This window comes from Dipodomys spectabilis, unplaced genomic scaffold (genome assembly GCF_019054845.1).
Source record: "Dipodomys spectabilis isolate Male_0828 unplaced genomic scaffold, ASM1905484v1 ptg000157l, whole genome shotgun sequence".
Lineage (NCBI taxonomy): Eukaryota > Metazoa > Chordata > Mammalia > Rodentia > Heteromyidae > Dipodomys > Dipodomys spectabilis.
The window spans coordinates 8,645,170-8,671,577 of record NW_024870834.1 but is presented as its reverse complement, the minus strand read 5'-3'; the positions used below and the strand labels follow the sequence as shown (position 1 = coordinate 8,671,577).

The 26,408-nt window shown below is 35.9% G+C and overlaps 1 protein-coding gene across 2 annotated transcripts in view; it reads right to left on the bottom strand.

The window, feature by feature from the left end:
* Window positions 1-26,408, bottom strand: part of Eml5 (EMAP like 5) — a 113,735-nt gene that overhangs the window by 62,122 nt on the left and 25,205 nt on the right. For both annotated transcript variants that reach the window (XM_042692588.1, XM_042692589.1), the window contains exons 5-15: window positions 24,864-25,049; window positions 23,104-23,239; window positions 20,461-20,662; window positions 19,692-19,829; window positions 17,561-17,817; window positions 15,490-15,702; window positions 12,989-13,156; window positions 12,259-12,365; window positions 11,682-11,800; window positions 9,882-10,068; window positions 935-1,040 (exon numbers count right to left, since the gene is read on the bottom strand). In XM_042692588.1, coding sequence (XP_042548522.1) covers window positions 935-1,040; window positions 9,882-10,068; window positions 11,682-11,800; window positions 12,259-12,365; window positions 12,989-13,156; window positions 15,490-15,702; window positions 17,561-17,817; window positions 19,692-19,829; window positions 20,461-20,662; window positions 23,104-23,239; window positions 24,864-25,049 — 1,819 coding nt within the window. The remainder of the gene's footprint in view (window positions 1-934; window positions 1,041-9,881; window positions 10,069-11,681; window positions 11,801-12,258; window positions 12,366-12,988; window positions 13,157-15,489; window positions 15,703-17,560; window positions 17,818-19,691; window positions 19,830-20,460; window positions 20,663-23,103; window positions 23,240-24,863; window positions 25,050-26,408) is intronic.

The following is a 26,408-nucleotide window of genomic DNA, read 5'->3' as shown; positions in this document are numbered from 1 at the left end:
ATGGTCCATTAAAAAATAAAATTTGCAGAAAAAAGTGAGAGGGAAAGACAAAAATTAACCAAGAAGAAGAAAAGAACCAATTAATTAGTTTTTACTGGGGGTTGAATTCACGGCCTTGTGCTTGCCAAAACAATACTATCACTTGAGCCACTCACTAGTCCTTTAGCATTTAGTATTTTTTTAATATATAGATCTCACGTTTTAACTTGGCTGGCCTTGGGTCATCTACTACGTTCATCTCCTAAGTAGCTGGACAACCATGCCTGGTCCAGATTTATTTCAATTAATTAATTCATCTAAGAATTCAGTGGATATAAAGTAATGAAACAAGTATTTTTACATTATACTATCATTAATATGCCTGCTTTTAGTGAAGGTTATTTTAGTTATCATCATCAAGGAACAAGTAACAAATGTATTAAAGTATTTAAGCAAAATGCCTTGTAACAAATGCTGACAAGCATGCATGTGTTTGTATGTTGTAAAATTTATAAGAGGCAGGACAGTTCATTACTTTTGCCTGACAGTACAAACAACTAAAATAATTGACTTTTACAAAAACAGATTAATAACAGCACATTATAACCTTCACCTGTTTCATTTAGTTTTTCATAGTCACTGAGTTCTGAGTTCTTATAAGTCAGTGGTTATGGTGGGTTTAATTTTTTTCAGTTCTTTTAAAAAATTCTCTTAAGACTTGTAGAGAGGTTTCAATTAAATTTATGAATATAATGTATCCTGATCAGTATGACCCTTTCCATCATTCTCTTCCCCATCTATCCCAACAGAATTACCCTTTCTTAATTTTCTTTTCCTCTCATTTTTTTTCTACAGAACACCACAGAAATGACAAGTTTAAGTTACACTGATTTAGACTAAAGTGGCATATATTGCCTCTGCATTTTGATCATTATTGAATAGAAAACACCCTTACCTGAGAAATCAACAGCACAGACACCATATTGGTGGAAGCCCTTTAATATTGACAAGGGTTTGATAGTCTCTGTATCCCATATGTGAACTGAGGGATCCTTACCTACCTGAAAGAATCATAAAAATCACTTTTCACAACTGCTTATTTTTATATCTGTTAAAAGGAAATAAAAAGCTGGGTGCTGATGGCTCATGCCTTTAATCCTAGCTACTCAAGAGGCTGAGATCTGAGGATCTCGGATCAAAGCCAGCCCTGGCAAGAATGTCCGTGAGACTTTTATCTCCAATTAACCACCAGAAAACTGGAAGTGGCGCTGTGGCTCAAGTTTAAGACCCATGACTGATTAAAAAAAAAAAAAAAGTAAAACGAGATTTTATAGCTTTTGTTTTGCTAGGAGATTTATCATATAGAAAATATGAAGCAGACTGTGTACATGACTGATTTTTTCTTAACATTTTCGAAGCTAATGACAGTGCTAGAGATGTGGCTCAGTGACCCAGTATTTGCCTAGTATGTTCGAGCCCTGGTTCCAACCCTAGCACAGTAAAAGTGTATATGGAAAGCTCATGAGACAAGACACAGTATTTCTAGGCATACTACAGAACTATATGACTACTGCTAATCTTATACTATAATTGTATAATCTTATACTATATAACAAGTGATTATTAAGCATCTGCTATTGGCAGGGTTCTATGATTGATGCAATGGATATTGAAACATTTAGATTAACTTTTGCAAACTCACTGGAAAAACGGTATTTTCAGCTAAATAGAAAAAACCCTGGTAATAAATGCTTAATGAGAATAAAAAGATTCTGGAGACAATACACAATGAAAGAGATGACACTAGAGGTGGGCCTTCAAAAACTCCAGGTTTTAGATAAAAAGAGAACCAAGCAAGTACATACTCAAAGACTGAGAAGTTAATAACATCAAATATGCATGCTTGATAGACAAATTTTACCATTTTTTTAAACAGGCTTTTTTTTTTGGTATCCTGTTATTTTGCTGAAAGTATTTATTGGATCTAGATTCCTACTGGAATCTGTAGTATCTCTTAAGTAGAATATCATCTGCATAATTGGAGTAATTTTTTTTTGGGGGGGGTCCAGTTGTGGGCCTGAACTCTGGGCCTGGGCACTGTCCCTCAGCTCTTCAGCTCAAGGCTAGCGCTCTACCACTTGAGCCACAGCACCACTTCCGGCTTTTTTTTCTGCCTATGTGGTGCTGAGGAATCGAACCCAGGGCCTCATGCATGCAAGACAAGCACTCTACCACTGAGCCACCTTCCCAGCCCAAAATTGGAGTAATTGTACTCCTTACTTGTATCTGCTTTCTTTTCCTTGCCTTGTTGCTCTGGCTAAGAATTTGAGCACTAAATTGAATAAAAATGAGCACCTTTAGTTTATTCCTGATTTTATTTTTTGGGGGAGGGGGTCTGGTCGTGGGGCCTGAATGAACTCTGGGCCTGGGCGCTGTCCCTCAGCTCTTCAGCTCAAGGCTAGCGCTCTACCACTTGAGCCACAGTGCCACTTCCAGCTTTTTTCTTTTTGCTTATGTGGTGCTGAGGAATTGAACCCAGGGCCTCAGGCATGCAAGGCAAGCGCTCTACCACTGAGCCACCTTCCCAGCCCCTTATTCCTGATTTTAGAGGAAACACTTTACAGTTTTTTTTCCCCACCATTCTGTATAATGTTGGCTACAGAGCTGTTACATGTAGCCTTTGTTATGTTAATATACCCTAGTTTCTTCAAGGTGTTAACCATAAAGAATTGTTGTTGCTGTTGTTGTTGATGATGATGATTGCCAGTACTGGGGCTTGAACTCAGAGCCTGGGCACTGTCTCTGAACCTCTTTTGCTTAAGGCTAGCATTCTACCACTTGAGCCACAGTGCCACTTCCAGCTTTTTCTGTTTATGTGGTACTGAGGAATCAAACACTGGGCTTCATGAATACTAGTTAAGCACTCTACCACTAAGCCACATTCCCAGGCTCTGAATCTTATTTTATTTTTTATTGTTATTATAAAGGTGCTAGACAGAGGGGTTACAAATACATAAGTCAGGTAATGAGTACATTTCTTTTTTTGCTTTTGGTCGGTCACGGGGCTTGAACTCTGGGCTTGGGCCTTATCCCTCAGCTCTTCAGCTCAAGGCAAGTACGCTCTACCGCTCGAGCCACAGCGCTACTTCTGATTTTCTAATGGTTTATTGGAGATAAGAGTCTCATGGACTTTTCTGCCCGGGCTGGCTTTGAACGGTCATCCTCATAACTCAGCCTCTTGAGTAGCTAGGATTAGAGGCGTGAGCTGTCGGTGCCCAGCCATGAGTACATTTCTTTTTGGACAATGTCACTCCTTTCCTTGCTATGTCAGTTTTTTCCTCCTGTCCTCACCCACAAATTATATAGTCATTTTCACTATAGTGTCTCGTGAGTACCACTGCTGCAGATAAAAAGATAAATGAATGAACAAGACAAAAAGAAAACAAAAATATCAACAAAGAAAAAACCCTCATTTCCATTTCCTAGCATTCATTTTGACAAATATTATTTTATATGATCAGATGCATATAGGCATTGTGCCTTTGTGTTCCGTTCCTAAGAATATCCTCCTTTGATGAGCTGTTAAATTTTGTCCAAGGTTTTATCTTTAAGTGATCTCAATAATCTATTGATTTTGGTCCTTGATTCTATTTATCTGCTGGATTATGTTTATTGATATGCATTATGCTTAGCCATCACTGCAATGAAACCAAATTGATCTTTCTAAATGTGTTACTACTGAATTTGGTTTTCAGGTATTTTCTTCAGAATTTTCGTATCTCTCTTCATTAAAATAATTGATCTACAATTTTGCTTTTTGTTATATCCTTCTGTTCATTAAAGCAATAATTAGTTTCCAGGATGAGTTTTGAGTATTTTTTCCCTTCTTGATTTATAGCTATAAATAATTTAGATATATTCTTCTTTAAAAGTTGGAAGAATCCAGCAGACAATCCATTTGATTTTGAGCTTTTCTTCATTGGGAGAGTATTACTGTTTCAGTCTCACTGAATGTTACAGATGTTTGGGATGATGTTATCTTCTTGGTTAAATTCTGGCAGGTCAAAAATTACCCATTTCTTTTGGATTTTCTAATATGTTGAAATATAGATACAAGAAATTATTTTAATTTTTTGTATCTGTTAAGACAAAAAAAATCTGAGATATTTTGAAGTTCCATGGAATGCTGAGAAGAATGTGAATTATGAAGCTTTTTTTTGGTTGGTTGTGGAGCTTGAACTCTGGGCCTGGTGCTGTCCCTCAGCTCTTCAGCTCAAGGCGAGCACTCTACCACTGGAGCTACAGTGCCACTTCTGGATTCTGGTGGGTAATTAGAGATAAGAGTCTCACAGACTTTGCTGCCTGGGTTGGCTCTGAACTGTGATCCTCAGATCTCAGCCTCCTGAGTAGCTAGGATTATAGGTGTGAGTCACTGGTGCCTAGCTTATGAAGCTTTTTGATGGAATATTTTGTAGATGTTGAGTCCATCTGATGTACTGTATATTTTAACTTTGACTTTCTTTGTTGACTTTTTTTCTGTTGATGCGATAAATCAACTGAAGTTATCACCACTATTGTATCTGCTCCTTCATGTTCAGTAATGCTTGTTTTACAAAATTTGGTTCATGTAGCTGGGCACTGGTGGCTCACAACTGTAATTCTAACTATTCAGGAGGCTGAGGTTTGAAGTCAGTCTGTAAAGACAAGTCTAAGAGACTCTTTCCCCAAATTAACAAGCAAAAACAGAAGTAGCAGAGCAAGCTTGAGCCAAGCAAGCTTGCCAAACAATTGTGAAGCCCAGAATTCAAATGCTGAACTAGAAAAAAATTAGTATATTTGATGCCTATGTACTTAATGTTGCTATATCTTTTTTTTTTTCTTTTTTGGTCGTGGGGCTTGAACTCCAGGCCTGGGCGCTGTCCCTCAGCTCTTCAGCTCAAGGCTAGTGCTCTACCACTTAAGCCAACAGCACCACTTCCAGTTTTCTGGTGGTTACTGGAGATGAGTCTCACAGATTTTCCTGCCTGGGCTGGCTTTGAACCATAATTCTCAGATCTTAGCCTTCTGAGTAGCTAGGATTATAGGAGTAAGCCACTGGTGCCCAGCTATTGAATGTTTCTTATAATTTCACTCTGTATCTCAGATGTCTCTTCCAGTTTCTTAGGTTTGGTCTCTTGTATTACAGAGGTCTTAAATGTCTTAGTTATGATTTCTTTTTTCATAGTTTCTTTTCTGACTATACTGATTCTTCAACCTTATCTTCAGTTACTGACATTCTGTCTTTTGTGTCATCTACTCTACAGATGATGCATTTCACTATTTAATTTGTTGTAATTTTCATTTCCATTTTTTTCAGAATTTTTATTTCTTTGCTGAATTTTGCATTCAGTCTTGAACTGACTTTTGCACTGCAATTATCTGAGTACTCCTTGAAGTCATTAATCATTTTTCAAATTAGACTTTTTGAAGACTTTTGTGTTTCAATTGTGTCAATATCTTTGGATTCAGTTGCTGAAGTTACAAACTTTTGGAGGAGTTGTGTTTCATATTTGTTGTGCTTCTATGTTGCAATGTACATATTTGTTTGCATAATTATCTCTTCTAATTTTATAAGGGAAATCTCTTAGTGAGAGTAGTGCTTTCTTTGAAGGCTTTTCCAGCACCACAAGGGAGAAAATAAACTACTGCAAAATCAAGAATACCAAACAAACCAGAGCCACAAACACAATAGACATTAATTAAAGACAACTACTGCCCCAGTAATAACCACAGATCAGGAAGTGACAAAATTAATGTAGAATAAATTATGAAGTAAAAGTTTAACAAAAGTAGAAATAATAATATAAGGAAACAATCCACAGATAGGAAAAGGGAAAAGAGCAGAACAATTAAGTATAAGAAAAAGAAGAATGTGACAAAGGGGAAAAGTACAAGAATCTTTTTAAAAATCAGACTGCAAAATAAAGAAACAATATATAAAGTTAAAGGTGGGCTAGAGATATAGCACAGTGATACAATATCTGAACTCAAGCTCTAGTACTACCAAAAAACTAGTGAATGCTAACAAAATTAAAAAAGAAGACATTTCAAAAATTAAAATAAAAACAATATTAAAATATAGCAAAAAGGAAGAAAAAGAAGCAAAGAGGAAGAAAAGGGAGGATAAAGAGTGTAGAAGATGGGAGGCGATAAAAAATTGGAGTATTCCTAGATACTCTAATACTGGAATCCACCAGGTCTGGTGTGGCAAGAAGGTAAAGCATCCCATCTGGGGTCTATTGTAGCTCCTATCTATACCACTGTATGAGGTAGAGCTGTATGCAGGCTGAAGGTTGGGCCAGACAGGGGTATGTTCTCAGCGTCAGGGCTGCAGTCACTTTAGAAATTCCCTTCTTTGAGTACCAGAAATTGCTACTATCCCCAATGAGGTCTGCAGCCTGTGGGGGCCAAGCAAGTCTGACTTGCTCAGAGATACCCACCACACACACTGCCCCACCTGCCTTCCTCAATTTGTGCAACCAAAAGCAGCAAATGTCAAAGCTGAGGTTTTTTCTAGTTCATTGGATTGTGCAGGAAATGAAAAGGGCACAGATCAGAGCACCTAACCTGTGGTTGTTCCTTGTTTTCAAGTTCCCAGAGTAGCTTAGTCTCAAACAATCAGCCCCCTCTCAAAACAGCACCTGGTTATAGACCTCTGAGATATAGGGAGTGATAAAATAGATTTCTTCTTGAAAGCTAGCCTGCCACACAGCAGGAGTCACTGTCAGATCACATCCCTGCAATGAATTCAAGGATTGTTAGTATTGTGTTCCTCCTGAAACTAGGAAAGGCCAGTCCATTCTCACCAAGGCTGCCTGTGTACCTTGTGGTTGTGACTTCAGCTTTGCTCCATTCTCTGGAGAGCAAGGGTTGAAGTTGCAGACTGGTTCCTAATTTTCTCTGCATCACCTTTTTGTTTCTTTCTTCTTTTTAGCTGTCTGTCGCCTCTTTTTTGACTACTGATGCTCCTCTTTTTATCTCCTTGGAATATTGTCTCTTCTTTGTTATCTTGGTTCTTGTCACTCACAGTTGTACAAGGAACTTTCTAACTGACCCTTCTTCTCATCCTCCCCCGCTTATTTATCTTTTAACTTGATGCTACAGTTTAGATCTGGAGTAGTCCCCAAAGGCTCCTGAGTTTAAGGCTTGTCCACTAGCCTGTGGCTCTATTCAAGGATTGTGGAACCTCAAGGATGTAGGCCTCATAGAAGGAAGTTAGGTCTTTCGGTATGTATCATTAAAGTGGTACTGGGACTCCATCCCCTTTTCTCATTGTTTGCTTCTCAGTTGCCCTGAGGTAAGAAGCATTGCTCCACATGTGCTCCCCACTAGGATGTGTTGCCTCCTCACAGGCCTAAAATTAGAGGGACATATGCCTAACGCAGTTTAAGCCTCTGAAACTGTAAGCCCAAATAAGGCTTTCCTCCTTTATAGCTTGGGTATTTCGTCACTTTCACAGTTAATGCCTAAATAACTATCTCCCAAATCCTACTATCATTGTCTCTAGAATTCAAGCCTTAACATTTTCAAATGGCAAATAGATCTCTCTCCCATAGAAAGGAAGAAGATGATCTATACTAACATTCACTGAAAACTAACCTATATGCCAGAAACTGTCTTATCTTATATACCTTACAAAGGGTGCCTAATTTAACAATCATCACAACTTGAAGACAGGCACTAACGGTATCTTTCTTTTAAAAGATGAGGAAACAAATGAAGAGGATAGGTAATTTGCCCAAAGATAACAATTAAGGAGCTGAGATTTGAACACCAAATTAAATTTGGCTGAGATATAGACAAAGGAGTATTATTACATCAGGCACATTTAGGTCATCTCATTTTAGGGGCGAAGGGAAAAGTGTTAGTATTCCAGTACTGTGAAAAAAAAACCTGAGATAATCAAGTTAAAAGAAGTAAAATTATATTCTGGCTTAAAGTTCTAAAGTTTCAGTCCACATAGTCTCTTGTCTCCATTGCATCTGGACGTGTGTGTGTGTGTGTGTGTATGTGAGCTAGTCTCAGTTATTGTGAGTGTGTGTGTCAGCTAGTCTCAGTTATTGTGTGTGTGTGTGTGTGTGTGTGTATCAGCTAGTCTCAGTTATTGTGTGTGTGTGTATCAGCTAGTCTCAGTTATTGTGTGTGTGTGTATCAGCTAGTCTCAGTTATCTTTGTGTTTGCCACAAGACAATGCTTTCAATGAGGAAGTAATTCAAACATTGTTGAATTAAACAAAATTTAAAATTTATGGCGCATATAGTCAAAATACTCAAGATGAACTCTATAATCTACCAAGTAAGGTTCTTTCACTTTGTGATCAGTTCCTGACAAGGAATTATTCTTCATATTTTATTCTCCATAAAACAAAGAAAAAGCAAAATACTTTTCAGAGTGGTTATCTAAATTTCAAAATACCAGTAAAAATGTTTCCAAACTAATTTTCTTTCTACCTTCATTCCATTTTTATTTTGGTGCCAGTACTAGGGCTTAAACTCAGGGCTTTGTGCTCTGGCTAGGCTTTTTCCACTCAAGGTTGTACTCTACCCACTTGAGTCACACTTTCACTCTTTTTGCAGGTTGGATTCAAACCAGAATCCTCAGATTTCAGCCTCCTAAGTAGACAGGATTCAGGAATGAGCCACAGGCACCCTGCTATTATTTTCCTTTTAATCAGTACTTTCTTCATTTAAAATTATTTTAACACATTAAATATATTTTTAAAAACTAGTGGTTGTAATTTAACAGGAAAGAAATAGAAACCACTATAAGTCAGACTGTGTGAGCCTATGCTTTGGGAGAAAGACTGAATCCACAGTGCCTAAAGTAAAAATGCTATTGTGTAAGCAAGTCATGAACAAAGAAACTAGGGCCTGATGGGTATTCAGGAATATCCAGCAGCACATGAACTTTTTATTTAATCTGACTTGAATTCCCTTTAAAAAACCCAGAATCATAGGACAGCCACTGTTAATACAGTCTTCATTCCAATTGCCATAGCACATGGATGCATAACTGTGTTTCAAGAGAAACCCTGTACAACCTCAAGATAAACAGTATCCTAGAGGTTCCATCCATTCTTTGATTAGTTCTACTGCTAGAGCCTATTATGTCCTTACTGATTAAAATACTGTGGACCACTCACAGTTCTTTAAATAGCTAATTTAAACTGAGGCTTATTTTTGTCCCAATTTTATACATGACATGACACATTTTAAATATTTTTCCCAATATCTTCCCTCTACCCAGAATAAATGTCACCACCTTATTGAGATTTTTCCTTGGTTCTAATTAAGTCCTTCATTATATTGACACCAGATACATATTTCTGTTTTAATAACATGGGTGACTTTGCCTCATAGGGAACATCTGGTATTGTCTTTAGACATCTTAATTGATGAGTGTTACTGGTATTTAGCAAGAAGAGGTGAGAGAAGCTGCTAAATACTCTGTACTGCGTAGATTAGCCTCCCACTAAAACTAATAAGCTGGTCTGGGAAGGTGGCTCAGTGGTAGAGTGCTTGCCTTGCATGCATGGGGCCCTGGGTTCGATTCCTTAGCACCACATAAGCAGAAGGGAAAACAAAGGAGGAGGCAACAATGCTTGATAAGAAATGTACTCATTACCTTGCCCACGTAATTGTAACCCCTCTGTATGGTATTTTCACAATAAAAATTTTTTTAAAAAGCCAGAAGTAGTGCTGTGGCTCAAGTGGTAGAGCACTAGCCTTGGGCTGGTTTCAAACTGCGATCCTCAGATCTCAGCCTCCTGAGTAGTCAAGATTACAGGTGTGAGTCACCAGCGCTTGGCAAGAATTTCTTACTCTCCATTTCCTAAATCAACCCCTCCTCCCTGAGGAACTTACTTGGCCTGTTGCCACATAGTCTTTCAGAGGATGTATAGCCAGACAGAGAATATCATCATCATGACCCAAGTAAAAACGCTGTGTGTTCTGTTGTCGATTATAAATAACACCCACTGCTGCCACGTGGTATACGATCTCACCAATTTGAGTATAAAACAGATTACTCCGGCAGTCATAACCTCTGTAACTAACAAAAAAGACAAATCATATGCAATTAATTTTGGCCTTTTAGCTGGCCAATACAGAATATACAGAGAAGCAGTGCTTTTCTTCATTCAATCTCTAGTTTACAAGGATAATCAATAATTGAAAGGTAATACAATTTTCTCAGATCCTATAAATTTTTATGAATTGCTTGGATTACAAATAAATCCAACCTATAGTATTGAGGAAAAAAAGTGCAGAAAAGTAAACTGAATATATTGCTATTTGCATAAATGTAATATTAATTTTTTGTGCAGAAAAGTAAACTGAATATATTGTTATTTGCATAAATGTAATATTAATTTTTTGTGCCAGTCCGAGGGCTTTAACTTAGAGTCTGGGCACTGTCCTTGAGCATTTTTGCTCAATGGTAGTGCTCTATCACTTGAGCCACAGCTCTCCTTTGGCTTTTTGGTGGCTAATCAGAGATAAGACTTTCCTGCCCAGGCTGGCTTCAACTGTGATCCTCAGATCTGAGTCCAGGTACTAAGGCACCTTGGGCACCCAGCTTCAAATTTTTATGCTATAAAACAAAAACAGTTGTTTTTAATAAGTAAAAGAGTCAATAAAATTCATTTGCATTTGTTTACATACTTACTTTTATTTCTGAAACTAAGCAACAGTGATAACTTGTGGAGTGGGGAAATGATTACAATAAGGCAGAGGGGAGTTTCCAAACTTTATTTTGTTATGTACATTGTGAACAGGAAGATATAGTATACATTCCGAAAATAGGTTTAAACAGTAATTTAAATATGCAGCCAGGAAAAATAAGCCAAATCATCTTAAAATGGTCAATAATTCCATTATGGCGACTTTGCTTTGTGTTTCAAAGAAACTAATTTCATAAATCACAACTGAATAGAAACATTGCCTCTTTAACATTAGAAGAAAAATACTTTTTTGTTGTTGTTGTTGCCAGTCCTGGGTGCTATCCCTGAGCTTTTCTGCTCAAGGCTGGCACTCTACCACTGAAGCCACAACAATACTTCTGGTTTTCTGGTAGTTAATTGGAGAAAAGAGTCTCATATTTTCTGGCCCAGGCTGGCTTTGAACTGCAATACTCAGATTTCAGCCTCCAGAGTGGCTAGGATTACAGGAGTGAGCCACTAGCACCTGGCAGGAAAATACTTTTAAGGAATCCTTTTGTCAAATTCTTGGAATGTATTATTAGTCTACTTAAGAAAATAAATGCTGGCTGAGAGGTAAAGTAATAAGTGGAATGCCAGTTTCTGCCAAGCTGAAACAAGCGACCTGCATTGCCAGATGGTCAGAACCCAGAAATAAGTATTTTACTGAAACTAAAACATGAAAACCACTCAGGTGGAAATGTCACAACATCATACCATACTAATATCTATAGATGACTATATTTTGGAATTTTTTAAACACGAAGTGTCCATTTCTACAAAGATAAAGTTGTGTGCAGTAATTTTTAATTTAATAAGCATTTATACAGTAACTGACTGTATGCCAGACAATATATTAAATCTCCATGAGTATTATTTCTAACTTAAAGATGGGGAAACAGAGGCATACAGAGGCTAGGTAACTTGAACCCATATTCAAAGACATAAATAAAAATGTTTTCCATACCCATGAATGAAGTGTAATCGAATACTATTTCCTGGAGCTTGATCTCTTCTTTTAGAAGTAACACTATTTTGTTTCTCTTTGCATTGTTCTTTAAGCTGAGGTAGATCTTCTTTGTAAACCTTAAAAAATGTATATAAGTGGGAATATTTTTAGCATATATTTAAATAAAGGTGTTCATATTCTACTAACTTTCAGTTCTTGTGGTTACTATTAATGAGCTGCTAATAGCAATTGTTTTCAGTAAAATAGGAAAAAATTCTTATTTTCTTTGTATTACACTGACAAATACATATTTGGTGTTTCAATAAATCCTTATGCTTCAAAAAAAGAGTAGTGGGAGTATACTGTGTAAGAATACATAGGTAAATAGAATGCAGACATACTTGGTATATCAAGCACTTAACATAAAAAACACTTTATACAAGTGTGCTTTAACTTAAAGGGGGAAACTGAAAGTTATACAATACTTGGAAAACTAAAGCTACAAAAATTAACAATAGATAAGTAGCAGACAGTAAGAGATAAAGAAGAAATGAGACTTTTAAGAAAAAAAAATCATGTGATAATAGAAAACTACCTGCCGGTGGTAGGTGAGCTGTGTTTCCTGTTCAATTTCAGAATCCAGTTCTGGAACATCAGAAAGATCTGAATCTGATTCATCACTGTTAGACTCAGCCAAGGTTTCTGTAATGTTTTAAAAATACAATGTCATTTGTTTAAAGAAGATTTTCAAAATAGCAATGTAAAATTAATAATTAATTAATTAACTGACTGTCAGTCAACATGGAGACAAGCCATAAAACAATCAAATGGAATTACCTATTCAAGTGACACAGATGTCAGTAAACTGTACTACAGATTATCTTCCTCTCCACTCAATGCAAACTCAATAGCTCCTTTAAATCCCTTCACTGGCTCCCCAATGACCGCTACACCAAATTTAAATGTCTGTGCAAATATAAGTGAATATAACCTATAGTTAACATGAAAAATAGCTAACCATACTATGCGTAAAAGATGAAAAACATATAAAACCTAAACCAACAGTGTTAGGTTTGTTTTGCTAACGCCTTTTTCACTCATCATTTGATAGATGAAAATGCAACCCAAAGTACATTGTATGCCACGTACTATGACATCTGACTTTAAACACATAAACCTAATATTTAATTGAAAAGTTTTGCTAACAAGTTATATTGTTAACTTATTAAACTAGATTACATTTCAACAGTAAAACTGCTAGTTTGGGGTTAGTGAATTCAGAGTTGTAAGATGACAATGCTGCTTAGGTAGTATATGCTACTCACCTTGGGGTGCTATATGAAGAGCATCTTTTAGTTTTCTTTCTGGAATAAATTTCCACTGAAAGACAGAATGATCTGCTCCACCAATAGAAATAACCCATTGATAATCATGTGACCATCTGACATTTGTTACATGAGCCGAATGGCCAATATATTTTCTAAACTTGGCCCCTATAACAAAAATATATCTTTAAATTGGTAAATGAAGATTAATACACAAAATGTAAACAATAATTCATATACACAAACCATTGTGTTGTCCTTCCATTATCTTAATTATGATCAAATACAAAAAAATCCTGATTCAAAACTGGTGAAATGAACACATACTTTCGTTATTCCCATCACTGTATTTGTTATGTTCATTTTAATGTCTCTTCAATAACTTTTACCAACAAGCGATGTAAAATCATTATCGTATTTATTAAAAGTATTGATCTCATAGAAATATATGTTCACTGCATCTAACATAGAGATTCTTTTTTTTTTTTTTTTTTTTTGGGTCCGGTCGTGGGGCCTGAACTCTGGGCCTGGGCGCTGTCCCTCAGCTCTTCAGCTCAAGGCTAGCGCTCTACCACTTGAGCCACAGCTCCACTTCTGGCTTTTTTCTTATGTGGTGCTGAGGAATCAAACCCAGGGCCTTGAGCATGCAAGGCAAGCGCTCTACCACTGAGCCACCTTCCCAGCCCCTAGAGATTCTTGTACAGGGAGTATTTTGAAAATTCAATCTCAAAAGAAAGTTGACTTTCCTTAGGGATATGTATTTTTAAACATCTATAATATGAATATAATTTTGTGTTTTGCTTTTTGTTTTCTAGGAAGATTAGATTCAAATTTGATGTCTGGGGCTGGGAAGGTGGCTCCGTGGTAGAGCGCTTGCCTTGCATGCATGAGGCCCTGGGTTCGATTCCCCAGCACCACACAAGCAAAAAGAAAAAAGCTGGAAGTGGCACTGTGGCTCAAGTGGTAGAGTGCTAGCCTTGAGCTGAAGAGCTGAGGGACAGCGCCCAGGCCCAGAGTTCAGGCCCCACGACCGGACCCAAAAAAAAATTGATATCTATTATTTTTAATATGGCACTTGTATGTATATTTACTTTTGTTCTGTTTCTTTATATAAATTGCTTTATCAAAGGAGGCACAAAATAAATGACTACAGGGACATCATTTCATTTAATCATCCTAGGTTCTATTAACAGAATGATTAATATCCTAATTTTAGAAGAGATCCAAGAAAAAAGTAATAATGTGTAAAATATATAGAAAATAACCAATGATAAAACCCTCTATTTCTACATCTTAGTATTGCTGAAAATTAAGAAATATCATAACAGTATGTACTAAGAATTTAGGCAAAAACACAGTCACATATGAAAACCAGCCGGCAAACCAATAATGTTTCAAACTGTGACCTATGTTTATATACTTTTATTATATCCTTAGAATTCTTAAAGGAAAAGACCTGAGAAAAATATCTCCCAAAAGGCCTAAATTCAGCAAGCTAAATAGTTTCACGTAATACATGATAAGAAAAGTTTAATCATTTTTGCATAGTTTGATGATATGAAAATTTTCAGGAAGTATGGAGGAAAATGTTTCATTAAAAAGAAGTCTAAGCCAGGTATAGGTGGTTCATGCTTCTAATCCTAGCTATTCAGGAGGCTGAGATCTGAGAATCATGGTTCAAAGCCAGCCCCAGCAAGAAAGGCTGTGAGACTCTTCAATTAACCACCAGAAAACCAGAAGTGGCACTGTAGCTCAAGTGCTAGCGTGTTTGCCTTGAGCTGAAGAGCTCAGGGACAGTGCCCAGGTCCAAAGTTCAAGCGTAACAACTGACCAAAAAGGAAAAGAAAAAAAAGAAAAAGAAGCCTAATCATTATATGAATTAAAATAATCTAATAAGAATTTCATATCCAAAAAATAAATAATGTGACAGATTTTTGAATTAGCAAAATAATTTTTTTTTGGCAGTTGTGGGGCTTGAACTCAAGGCCTGAGTACTGTCCCTGAGCTCTTTTGCTCAAGGTTAGTACTCGAACACTTTGAGCCACAGCTCTACTTCTGGTTTCTGAGTAGTTAACTGGAGATAAGAGGCTTACAGGGACTTTTCTGCAAAAGCTGGCTTCAAACTTCGATCCTCAGGTATCAGCCTCCTGAGTAGCTAGGATTACAGGTGAGAGCCACCAATGTTTAGAATTCTTTACCTCAATACATTTTTAAAATATGAAATTACCTTATTCAAAGGCTTACTTTCTGCAAGATAAGTCTTTTTATAAGAGAGAGGATAAACTATTTTGAAAGAAAAGATATCTTTTTTTTTTTTTTCCAGTCTTGGGGCTTGAACTCAGTGCTTGGGCACTGTCCCTGAGCTTCTTTTGCTCAAGGCTAGCACTCTACCACAGCACAACTTCCAGGCTTTTCTGTTTATGTGTTACTGAAGAATGAAACCCAAGGCTTCATGCATGCAAGGCAAGCACTCTACTACATTCCCAGCCCCCAAAAGGTACCTTTTTTATAGCATGGATATCGGAATAATTTCACAATTCCAAAGTCATCAGCTGTAACTAACACTTGGCCAATATAATTTCCATCTACTGAATTTATATCATTAATATCTGAATACTTGGGCCAAATTCCATTTACTTCAATTCCTGAAACACATGTCCATGAAGCCCAATGAACACCTTTTATTTCTTCTTTACTTGTTACTTCCTTTCCCCCTAAAAACAAATCAGACTTAAGTTAAAAAGTGATTTCATTGAATTTTTTAAAACTAAGGCTTAAAGTGTACTGAATTTAGTAAAAGAAAATTTTAAATAATTTTCTGCCTCAAAGAAGATTACACTTAAATAGCTAGACAAGTTTGGGTAAGGAGAAAACAAAATGCAAGTGATTTTAAATAAGGCCACTGATAAAATTACACTGATTCAAAGGCATACAGATTTGAAGTGATTGTCATCTTAGCAGGTTCACCCATGTAGAAAATGAAAGTTTTATGAATTTTGAAATTCCTTGTTACAATTAACACACATTTAAAAAAGTCCAAAAGAATGATAAGAAAGTAAAATAAGCTTTGTTATGCTTTGTTGGTGGTGGTGGGGGACAATGTTGCTTAGGAGAGGGTGAACAAGGAAGAATAAGTAGTTCTTTTCATGTGTGAAAATAGAACAATGAAACTTGTTGAAATTGTTTCATGAAATGAAGAAAAGGGTAGGGAGAATGACAGAAGGAATGAGTATGAGACACATTATATGCATGTATGGAAATGTCACAACTGGAAATGTCACAATAAAACCTTGTACAACTAATGCATACTAGTGAAAATCACAAAAAAAAACCCTGAATTTTATTCAAATCATGATACAAATTAGATACAGGCTAAGTTATAAGAAAAAAATCAGATATTAAGAAAATCTAAGCTACAATAATTAAGAAAAATAAGAATTTAAAAAGACAAAAATGGAAGTGTGAGCGTAAAAGAATATATTTGTATTTGATAAGAGGAATTTAGAACTAAGTAAATCTTTGTACCTAGATTATTAACAAAAAGATTTTGGGGAGATACACTGATTAAATAAATGTCTTATTAAATAGGCTCTCAGAAGATAGTGACTAGTTTAATAAACATCATAGTAAATGAAATACTTTGCTGATTGATTTTATTCTTTTCTTTTGTGATTATCAGTGTTTTAAATCTTTGAGAAGGGCTAATTACATGGCTCAAATGGTAGAATACCTGCCTAGCTACTTCAAAACTCTAAATTCAAACCCCAGTACTACCATATGAATAAGTAAGTCTTTAATAAGAACTATTTTTTTAAAATTTAGTTTGTCAGCTATATTATTAGTATTCATAAAGTTTTTAAACTTTCCTTGAACTCACAACCTGAATTCGCTTTCTCTTAGCTACTTTGCTCAAGGCTGGTGCTAAGAAAGCATGCAGAAGCTGGCTTCTAGGGGCTGGGAAAAGTGATCAGGATACAAAATGTTGGTCAAAGGGTATAAAGCTTCAGCTATGTAAAAGGAATTCAGACTGACCCAGTATAGCACATTGACTATCATAATTGCCATATGGTATACTTGAAATTTCTAACAGAGGAAGATCTTAAACATTAGAAAATGTTGGGTATGATAATGCATGCTTATTAATTCCAACACTTGGGAGGTAGAGCAGGAGAACAGCTGTGATTTCTAGGCCATCCTAGGGCATGTTTTCAGCACACACACAACAGTGACTATGTAAGAGGATGGATCTGTTAATTAGCTTGATTGTGGTAATTATTTTATTATGTACAATGCAGGCATATACAACATTACATTGCTAAATATACATACAATTTTCATATGCTATTTATGCCTCAGTAATCTGGAGTAGAAGGGGAAAAACACCAAAAAATGACAATATAATGATAAAGGCTTATAGAAAAGGCCACAATACCTGAAATATTAGTTCAGATTGTCTTTAACTTTCTATGATCTAATATTATATTTCATTTCTAGTGAAATTAAAAAATATTGCACAGGCACTAAAAATCTGTAAACTATATACTACTGTTTTAGTTTGCTGGAAAATTTTACCTGGCATCCTATAAAAATGTCTTTTCCCATGTCCATCATTTGTCTGCAAATGTCTACTATCTGAGGACCAGTCCAAGTGAGTGATGAAACTAAGTGATCCAACACATTCGCCAATTTTTTTATAACGCTGAGCAACTCCATATATATCAACTGAGTTGTCATTGCAGCCAACCGCAAGGTAAGTTCCATCTGGTGAGTATTTTAACTCATGAATTGCTTCCTTCCTATCTTTAATATGTACAACTTCTGTCATATCTCTGTTAAGAAGAAAAAAATAAGACAGTATGAATAAATGTCATCAAAACTTGTTTTAAATGTTTATACTATGACTGTAAGGCTGAATTGTGTTTATTACTATAAAAATAAATTAGAAGGCACAGTTTAGGAATTATTATTTTACTGTATAAAAAATATGCCAGACATAGAGAAAAATGGGGTGACAGTGTGTAGTTCAATGGTAGAATGCTTGCCAAGCATTTCTGAAGCCCTGGGTTTGATTTCCATCACAGCAAAAAACCAAAACAGAAAACAAAAAAGAAGTAGAGAGTAACGATGGGACAGTACCCAGGCCCAGAGTTCAAGCCCTATGACCGACCAAAAAAATGCTTCCTTTATGAAATAACTTAATACTTCAACAATATGTTTGAATATATATCTTTATGTACTTAGCACTAGTTATTTTTATTCTTTTTTCCTCACTAGTTATTTTTCTATTTCAACCTGACTTTTTATTTTTTCGAGACAAGATTGCATTATGTACTTCAGGCTGGTTGTCTTGAACTCATTATGAATCCATATCTGGCTTCAAATTCTATATCCTCTTGTCTTAGTCTCCCCAGTACTAACATTACAGTCATGTACCACCATAAACAGCTTACAGAACATGCCAACCAGTAAAGTTAAGTACTTTTCAAGACTGCTTTGTATTCCCCAAATAATATAGGTATTGATAACAGCCATTAAAATTGATGAACACTTAATTTAACTGAGTTTCCATAGTGGTTTGAGGTCAGCCTGGGAAGAAAAGTTTGTTAGGCTCTAAGTACACAAGAACTAGCAAGCAGGACCAAAGGTATCACTTAATCTGTAAGGCACCAGCAAGTGTGAGGGACAAGTTCAAATTCTAGTACATTAAAGAAAAAAAATACAAGATAAAAAGAAGAAAAATACTGAAAGAAGATAAGATTAGATTAAAGGTGAGAAGGAACAGCTGGGAATGTGGCTTAATGGTTATGCACTTGCCTAGCATGCATGAAGCCCTGGATTTGATTCCTTAGTAACACACATAATCAGAAAGTTGGAAGTAGCACTCTTGCTCAACTATTAAGAGTGTTAGCCTTGAGCAAAAGCAACTCAGCGACAGTGCCCAGGCCCTGACCCTGAATTCAAGCCTCAGGACTGGCCAAAAAAAAAAAAAAAAAAGGATGAGAAAGAGCCAAGGAAGGATACAATTCAATGTGAGCATAAAACCTGAGCAGCTGATTATGTCTAAAGTGGAGAGAAGGAGCTGCATTTGGTAGCTCTTGCTTGTAATACTAGCTACTCAAGAGGCTGAGATCTAAGGATTGTGGTTTAAAATCAGCCTCCATCTCAAGTAGGAGGAGACTCCTATCTCTAATGCAGGCATTTTTTTCAATGAGTTAATATATAATCAACAACAAAATACTATCCACTCATTTTTCATAGCTTCAGTATCAGTGGCAGAACAGAAAAGTCATGATCCAAATGTATAGCTCAAAAGTTTAGCCAGTTATCTATGAAGCACTTTTAACCCCCCCCAAACCAGTTTCTGCGTTTAGTTTTCTAATAAAACTTTGTAAATATTTAATGAAACAAATATATGAAACATATTACTATAAGTGGGCAAAAATGATGAATGGGTAAAACCAATGAAGATTATGTAATTTAAATGCATACCAGAAAATTACTGCTTGGGGGGGAGTAGTTGAGGAAGTGGGGAAGGAAGGGATGGTAGAGGAAAAACAAAGGAGGAAGCAACAATGCTCGATAGGAAATGTACTCATTACCTTACTCATGTAATTGTAACCCCTCTGTACAGTATTTTTTACAATAAAAATGTATTTAAAAGAAAAAGAAAATTACTGCTTCTGTTTCTACCCTAATAGCATACCTTACTCTAAGTACAGTGAATGAGCCATCCTTCATTCCAAGGGCAAGATGGATTCCATCTACATTTATAGCTGCACAACGAATTGGTTCTTCCATATTACACCTTGCTATTAATGCATGATCTACTAGGCTCCAAATCCTGGAACATTTAATTTACAATAAGAGAAGAACAGTTAACAGTATACCTCAAATTTTTTTATTTAAATATTTTGTTTAAAATAATAATCTTTTTTTAAACTCAGAGTTAAGGCATTTTCTCTTAACATTTTTTGCTCTATCTTGGTGCTCTACCACTTGAGCCAAATCTCCCCTTCTGGTTTTTTGGTGGTTAACTGAAGATAGAAGTCTCCTGAACTTTCCTGCCAGGACTGGCTTCAAATCATGATCCTTAGATCTCAGCCTCCTGAGTGGCTAGGATTATAGGAATGAGCCACCAGTGCCCAGCAATTCTTTAATTGAACTCAGGGCCTGAGCACTGTCCCTGAGCTTCCTTTTGCTCAAGGCTAGCACTCTACCACTTGAACCACAATACCACTTCCAGCTTTTTCTGTTTATGTGAATCCAGGGCTTCATGAATGCTAGGCAAGTACTCTACCACTAAGCCACATTCCCAGCTCAATTCTATTAATTTTAAAGTACTTTTTAATGTTCATTTGATATATTATCAACTACAGCATAGTTACATATAAGTATTTTTAAAGTTTTAAGTGTATCTAAGGACAAATCTCAGCCTATTCAATTACTTTATGAAGTAAATTATAGTTGATTACCTGACTGAACGATCATCACTTCCGGTCACAGCCAAAGGTTTAGTGGGATGAACAGCAAGTGCCCAAAGTTCACCTTCACAATGCCCTTGCATAATTAAGAAAGGTTTGTTTCTTTCATGTACCACAATTTCAAAAATTTCACTGTCCTGTGTTCCAACTAAAATGTGGTCACCTCTCCAGCAAACACTTCTCACAGACAAACCTATAAAAGTGCATTTAATATCAATATTAATATTGTGCTTAGAATCAGTCCTCTGATAAAGTAATGCCAATCTTCTTCATTGGAAATCTGTGTGTGTGTGTGTGTGTGTGTGTGTGTGTCTGTCTGTCTGTCTGTCTGTCTGTCTGTCTATCTGTCTGTCTCCTGGAGCTTGAATTCAAAATAGGTATGTCCCTGAACATTTTTGCTCAAGGCTAGAGTTCTACCACTAGATTCACAGCTCCACTTCCAGTTTTTATGGGGTGGTTATTTGGAAATAAAAGTCTCATGGACTTTTCTAGCTGGGCTGTCTTTGAGTTGAGACTCTTAGCTTCCTGAATATCTAGAATTACAAGCATGAGCCACCAGCACCTGGCTTAATTTTTGTACCTTTTGTATCATGGATAGAGATAGAAGAAAATAATCCAAGTCTTTGATTCATAATCTCAGTTTCTTCAATGACCCATATTGTTTTCTGTATGGAATACTTCTATTTTTATGTACTTTTTATGTATTTTCTACCATCCTTTTAAAACATACATTCTATTTTCTTTCACCTTGTTAGACAATTTTAAGAGTCTGATGATACTAGCTGAAGTCTTACAGCACGATGGTCTATATCATTAAGTAATTACTCAGGAACTACCATATAAAGGTATAAACATATAAAGCCAGATTATTACAAAAGAAAAATAATACAAATATATATATAAGTTACATTGCTTTTCTTTTGTAAAAATCTTGATTTCATATGTTTGTAGTAATCTCTTGCCTATGTTTCTTTTTTTTTTTTTTTTGTCGGTCGTGGGGCTTGAACTCTGGGCCTGGGCGCTGTCCCTCAGCTCTTCAGGCTCAAGGCGAGCGCTCTACACTTGAGCTACAGCGCCACTTCCGGTTTTCTGGTGGTTTTATTGGAGATAGGAGTCTCACGGTGTCTCCTGTCTGGGCTGGCTTTGAACCGCGATCCTCAGATCTCAGCCTCCTGAGTAGCTAGGATTACAGGCGTGAGCAACCAGTGCCCGGCTCTTGTCTATGTTTCATTTGTCAATGTGCTAAATACCAAGTCTGAGTAAGAGGAGAGAATTTTACTCTTACTTCCTCATACCTCACTCCTGTAACTTAAGAAAAATGTGTTTTTTCAGTTTCTCATCTGTACAATGTGGTAAGTGTAAAATACTGTATACCTTATAATATTCTTGTGAATGTTGTAAATTCAATAAAATAATTATGTAAGCTTCAGAATTATAATAATACTAGCCACATTAACAAAATACAACAGTCAGCATTCAAAAGCTATATATGTTGCAGATATTCTTTTAAAGTATTTCACAAATACTCAGTATTGTGAAGTAGTTATTCTTATTTCCTCAGTGTACAAAAGATGTTAAAGGATTAACTCAGGGTTAAATATCTGCCAAGTGACTGGTGCATGATTTAAACACAGGCCTATCTAACTTCTAATCTTAGTCTTGTAATACAATGCCACATTAGCAATTAATATGTTAAAGCTTGCGTTGAAAGATTCTGTTCCATATATGATTTATCCACAGTACTGGAGTTTGAACTTAGACCTAGTACTTGCTAGGCAGTTGTTCTATAGCATGAACCAGCCAAATTTACAAATTGTGATGAAGGAAAAATACTGAAATCATCTTTTGCAAATGCTCCCTAATCCAAACATACTTTAAAACAGCTTATTTCGTAAATAGCCAAATTTAGCATTTTTTTTTTTTTGTCGGTCATGGGGCTTGAACTCCAGGCCTAGGCACTATCCATGAGCTTTTTTACTCAAGACTAGAGCTCTACCACTTTGAGCCACAGTGCCACTTCCAGTTTCTGGTGGCTAATTGGAGACAAGAGTCTCATGGATTTTCCAGCCTAGGCTGGTTTGGAACTTTGATCCTCAGATTTCAGCCTCCTGAGTAGCTAGGATTACAGGTGAGAGCTACCAGAGCCCAGCAAATTTAGCGTTCTAATAGTAAAATATTTCAAAAATCCAAGGTTACTAAAGTTAACACCCTCAGCCCCCTTTCCCCTTAGTATTATTTAGGTAAGATTTCTCATTTTTGCCTGAGGCCAGCCTCAAACTACAATGGACTCTCCATTAGTTGGGATCACAGATCTGTATTCCTACACACAATTTACACTTAACATTCTAATTAATATTTTCAAAACCCAAGGTTACCAGAATAAATGCCTATCACATCTCTGTAGACTTCATTATTATAGCCATATAATCCATATAAGCCTTTGTAAGGCCATAGTGAGCCCAAATTCTCTCTATTTAAGTAAAAGTTCCCCTCAATAGATTTCAGTTAAATGTATACAGTGTGAAGAGGTAAATAAAACTCATATATACTTACGAAACATTTATGTTTACTGAAATAACAATCACGGATTCACTGAGAATTTGCCTAGTAATAAAACATTTATTTCTTTATTACCTTTGTATCCCTGTTCTGTTTCCCTGAGATCAATCACAGTAATTGGTTTAAAAGTTAAATCCCAAAGACGAATACAGCCATCTCTGCCACCAGTAGCAAATCCTTCTTCACAGGCATTCATGGTAAAAATTCCTGCCTAGATGAAGAAACAAAGAAATTTAACCATATAAACTTCTGAAGAACATCTGTTATATGAAATTAAAAGTCTACTTAGCAATATTTTTGTATGATATGGGAATAAACAAAAAATTCAGAAAATAGAAAAGAAAATCTAGAAAAAAGTTCTTAGGGACCTTAGTATATAATTAAGATGGTATGTAATGACATAGACCTAACATACAAGAGAATAAAGTTAAATTTTACAGTATACATAAAATTGAATTATAGAGGAAAATTCTACATACAAAATAAAAAATTTAATTTTTATATGAGGAAAGAAAACATAAACAAAGACAAACAGGAAACTACTTTTAATTTGTGTGAACCAAAAGTTAATTATCACTAATATACAGATAAATAAAAGAAATAAAAAGGCCTGAAATGTAGCTCAGTGATTAAAGTGCATAACTAGGATTTCTAAGACCCTGGGTTCAGGGCCAGCACCATTAAAGAAAAAAAGTAAAATAAAAACAAAAAACCCCCAACACAATACAACAAGCAAACAAAAGAGCAAATGATAAGGAAAGTTAATTAATAGAAAAGGGAAATAAACGGTGAAATATATGAAATTTCTCAAGTGACAGGAAACAAAATTTTAAAAGTTACTATCTTTATCCAGAGATAAGCAGGAATTTATAAAACATGAGTATATTCTGTGTTGATGAATATGAAAGGGAACTAGTATTTTTACACAATGATGCCAACTATGCAAAATACCACAACTTTTGTGGAAAAATCTGATGTTTTGGTTCTTTAGGCATCTTGCTCAGAGCCAATCTTTACTAAGTGTTTCTTTTTTTTTTTTTTTTTTGTCCAGTCGTGGGGCCTGAACTCTGAGCCTGGGCGCTGTCCCTCAGCTCTTCAGCTCAAGGCTAGTGCTCTACCACTTGAGCCACAGCGCCACTTCCGGCTTTTTTCTTTTTGCTTATGTGGTGCTGAGGAATCGAACCCAGGGCCTCATGCATGCAAGGCAAGCGCTCTACCACTGAGCCACCTTCCCAGCCCTACTAAGTGTTTCTTATGTTTACTCAGGATATTCTACTATTCTTACTGCTAACAACATGACAGGTCTGTGCTACGACGTATAGCTAGCTCCCTTCACTCTGTAAGAAGGGACACAAATGTCAAAAAGCTCAAATCAAAATACACTTGTTCATTTTAATTGGTTTTATTTTTTTCTGATTTGGTAACTTATTTATGTGAACATGTCATAAAGTACAAAACTTAAATCACTTTACCATTGACTTAATGAATCATTATTTTTTCCTAGATATGTACTCAATTTCCAGTAGTGTTAGCCTTAAAATTTCTAGCTTTATTTTATTATAGTTAATCTAGAATTGAAGTCAACAAGCTTTTCTTTAACACTTTCTAGAAATACACTGCTAGAGCAATGGTTTTAAATAAGATACTAATTATACTAATTTAATAACTAGCCATGAGTCTAACTGTATATCTCTTCATTGAAACCTTAAAAACAAATTAATTCCATTAGAATAGCATTACTCAAGAAATTTAACTGATTAGAAACAATGTTATTCTGTTGTTCTAAGAAGGTTAAATAGTTAAAGTGTAAATGTTTGTAGTATCAAAATACTTACAGTATGGGCTCCTTGTATTGTTCGGATAAGATTAATTCCTTTCCAAACATATATATCTCCACTGAGTGCACCAGAATATGTTAATTCATCCCTCGCACAGGCTAGGCACAAGATTGTCTGAAGGTCACCCGTTTTACCAAAGATACCACGTTTTGGGGTCAGAGCATTTCCACACAAACTCCAGAACTGAAAGGTTCACAGTATAGTCAAATTACAAAAAAAAAAAAAAGGCATCCCAATACTTTTATGCTAGCAGCAGATAGAAGTTATCTAGCTAATTGCCTTATAATACAATAGCCTTCAGTGTTCACATCCTCATCCTAGTGCTGTTATAGCAAAAAGTTATGTTATAGCAAATAAATCACTGTTCTTCAATCTTTATCTGTAAGAATAAAGACTTTGAACTAATTTATTTTTTAAGATACATACTATCTCGTTTAAAAAACGGACATCAAATTTAGTTTAAAAAGTTGGAATTGAGTAAGTTTGCTGAGGTACTTCAAGAAAAAAAAATTGGGAATGAGAGCTAGCAATGAAAATGAAGACACAACATCATACACTAACAGGAAAAGGACCAAATTTAATATTTAGTCTCTGTTAGAAACAATAAATATGGAGAGAGTATATGTTATACAAATCATTATTTCAAAGTTGAGCAATTCTTTTGTTTATAAAGCTTAAAAACAAGACAGCAAGTGGGGTGCTGGTGGCTCATGCCTATAATCCGAGCTACGCAGGAGGCTGAGATTTGAAGTTTGCAGTTCAAAGCCAGCCTGCACAGGAAAGTCTGTGAGATTCTTATCTCCAATTAATCACCAGAAAACTAGAAGTGGGCCTGTGGCTCAAAGTGGTAGAGCTCTAGCTATGAGCACAAAAGCTCAGAAGACAGTACCTAGGCTTTGAGTTCAAGACCCACGACTGGAAACACAGACACAGACAGACAGACAGACAGGCATGCACGCACACACGCACGCGCGCGCGCACACACACACACACACACACACACACAGAAAGCAACCCATTTGAAATTACTTAATCTTGTGAGGAGTTAAAAGAGATGAAAGAGGAGACTCTTCTTTCCAATTCACTACTCAGAAAAAGCCAGAAGTGGCACTATGGCTTAGAGCACTAATTCAACTTTAAGTTACCATGTAAAATAACAGTTCTTTAACATTATATATTTGCATTTTAAGGCTTGATGCCTAAAGAAAAACTATGATACATGTCCATTCAAGTACCATAGGGCTTTAAGTGTACAATTTTTAAACTTAAAAGCTATATAATTTGCATAAGAACAGCTAGTCTTCTACCTTTCTGAAAGTCCTAATCTGAATCTATTCTTTTCTTTTAGATCACTGACTCCCAAACTTGACTTCACCTTAGGCTCACCTAGGAAAAATTATAAAATTTTCTTAACTGAGATAAAATGAGGCAGAATCTTTGAGGAATTAAAGTCGAGATTTCCAAATGCTTTTGGTGTTCAACAGAAGTTAAGAACAACTGTTCTAGAACAGATTGATACCATCCAATGGAATTTTCAGTGAA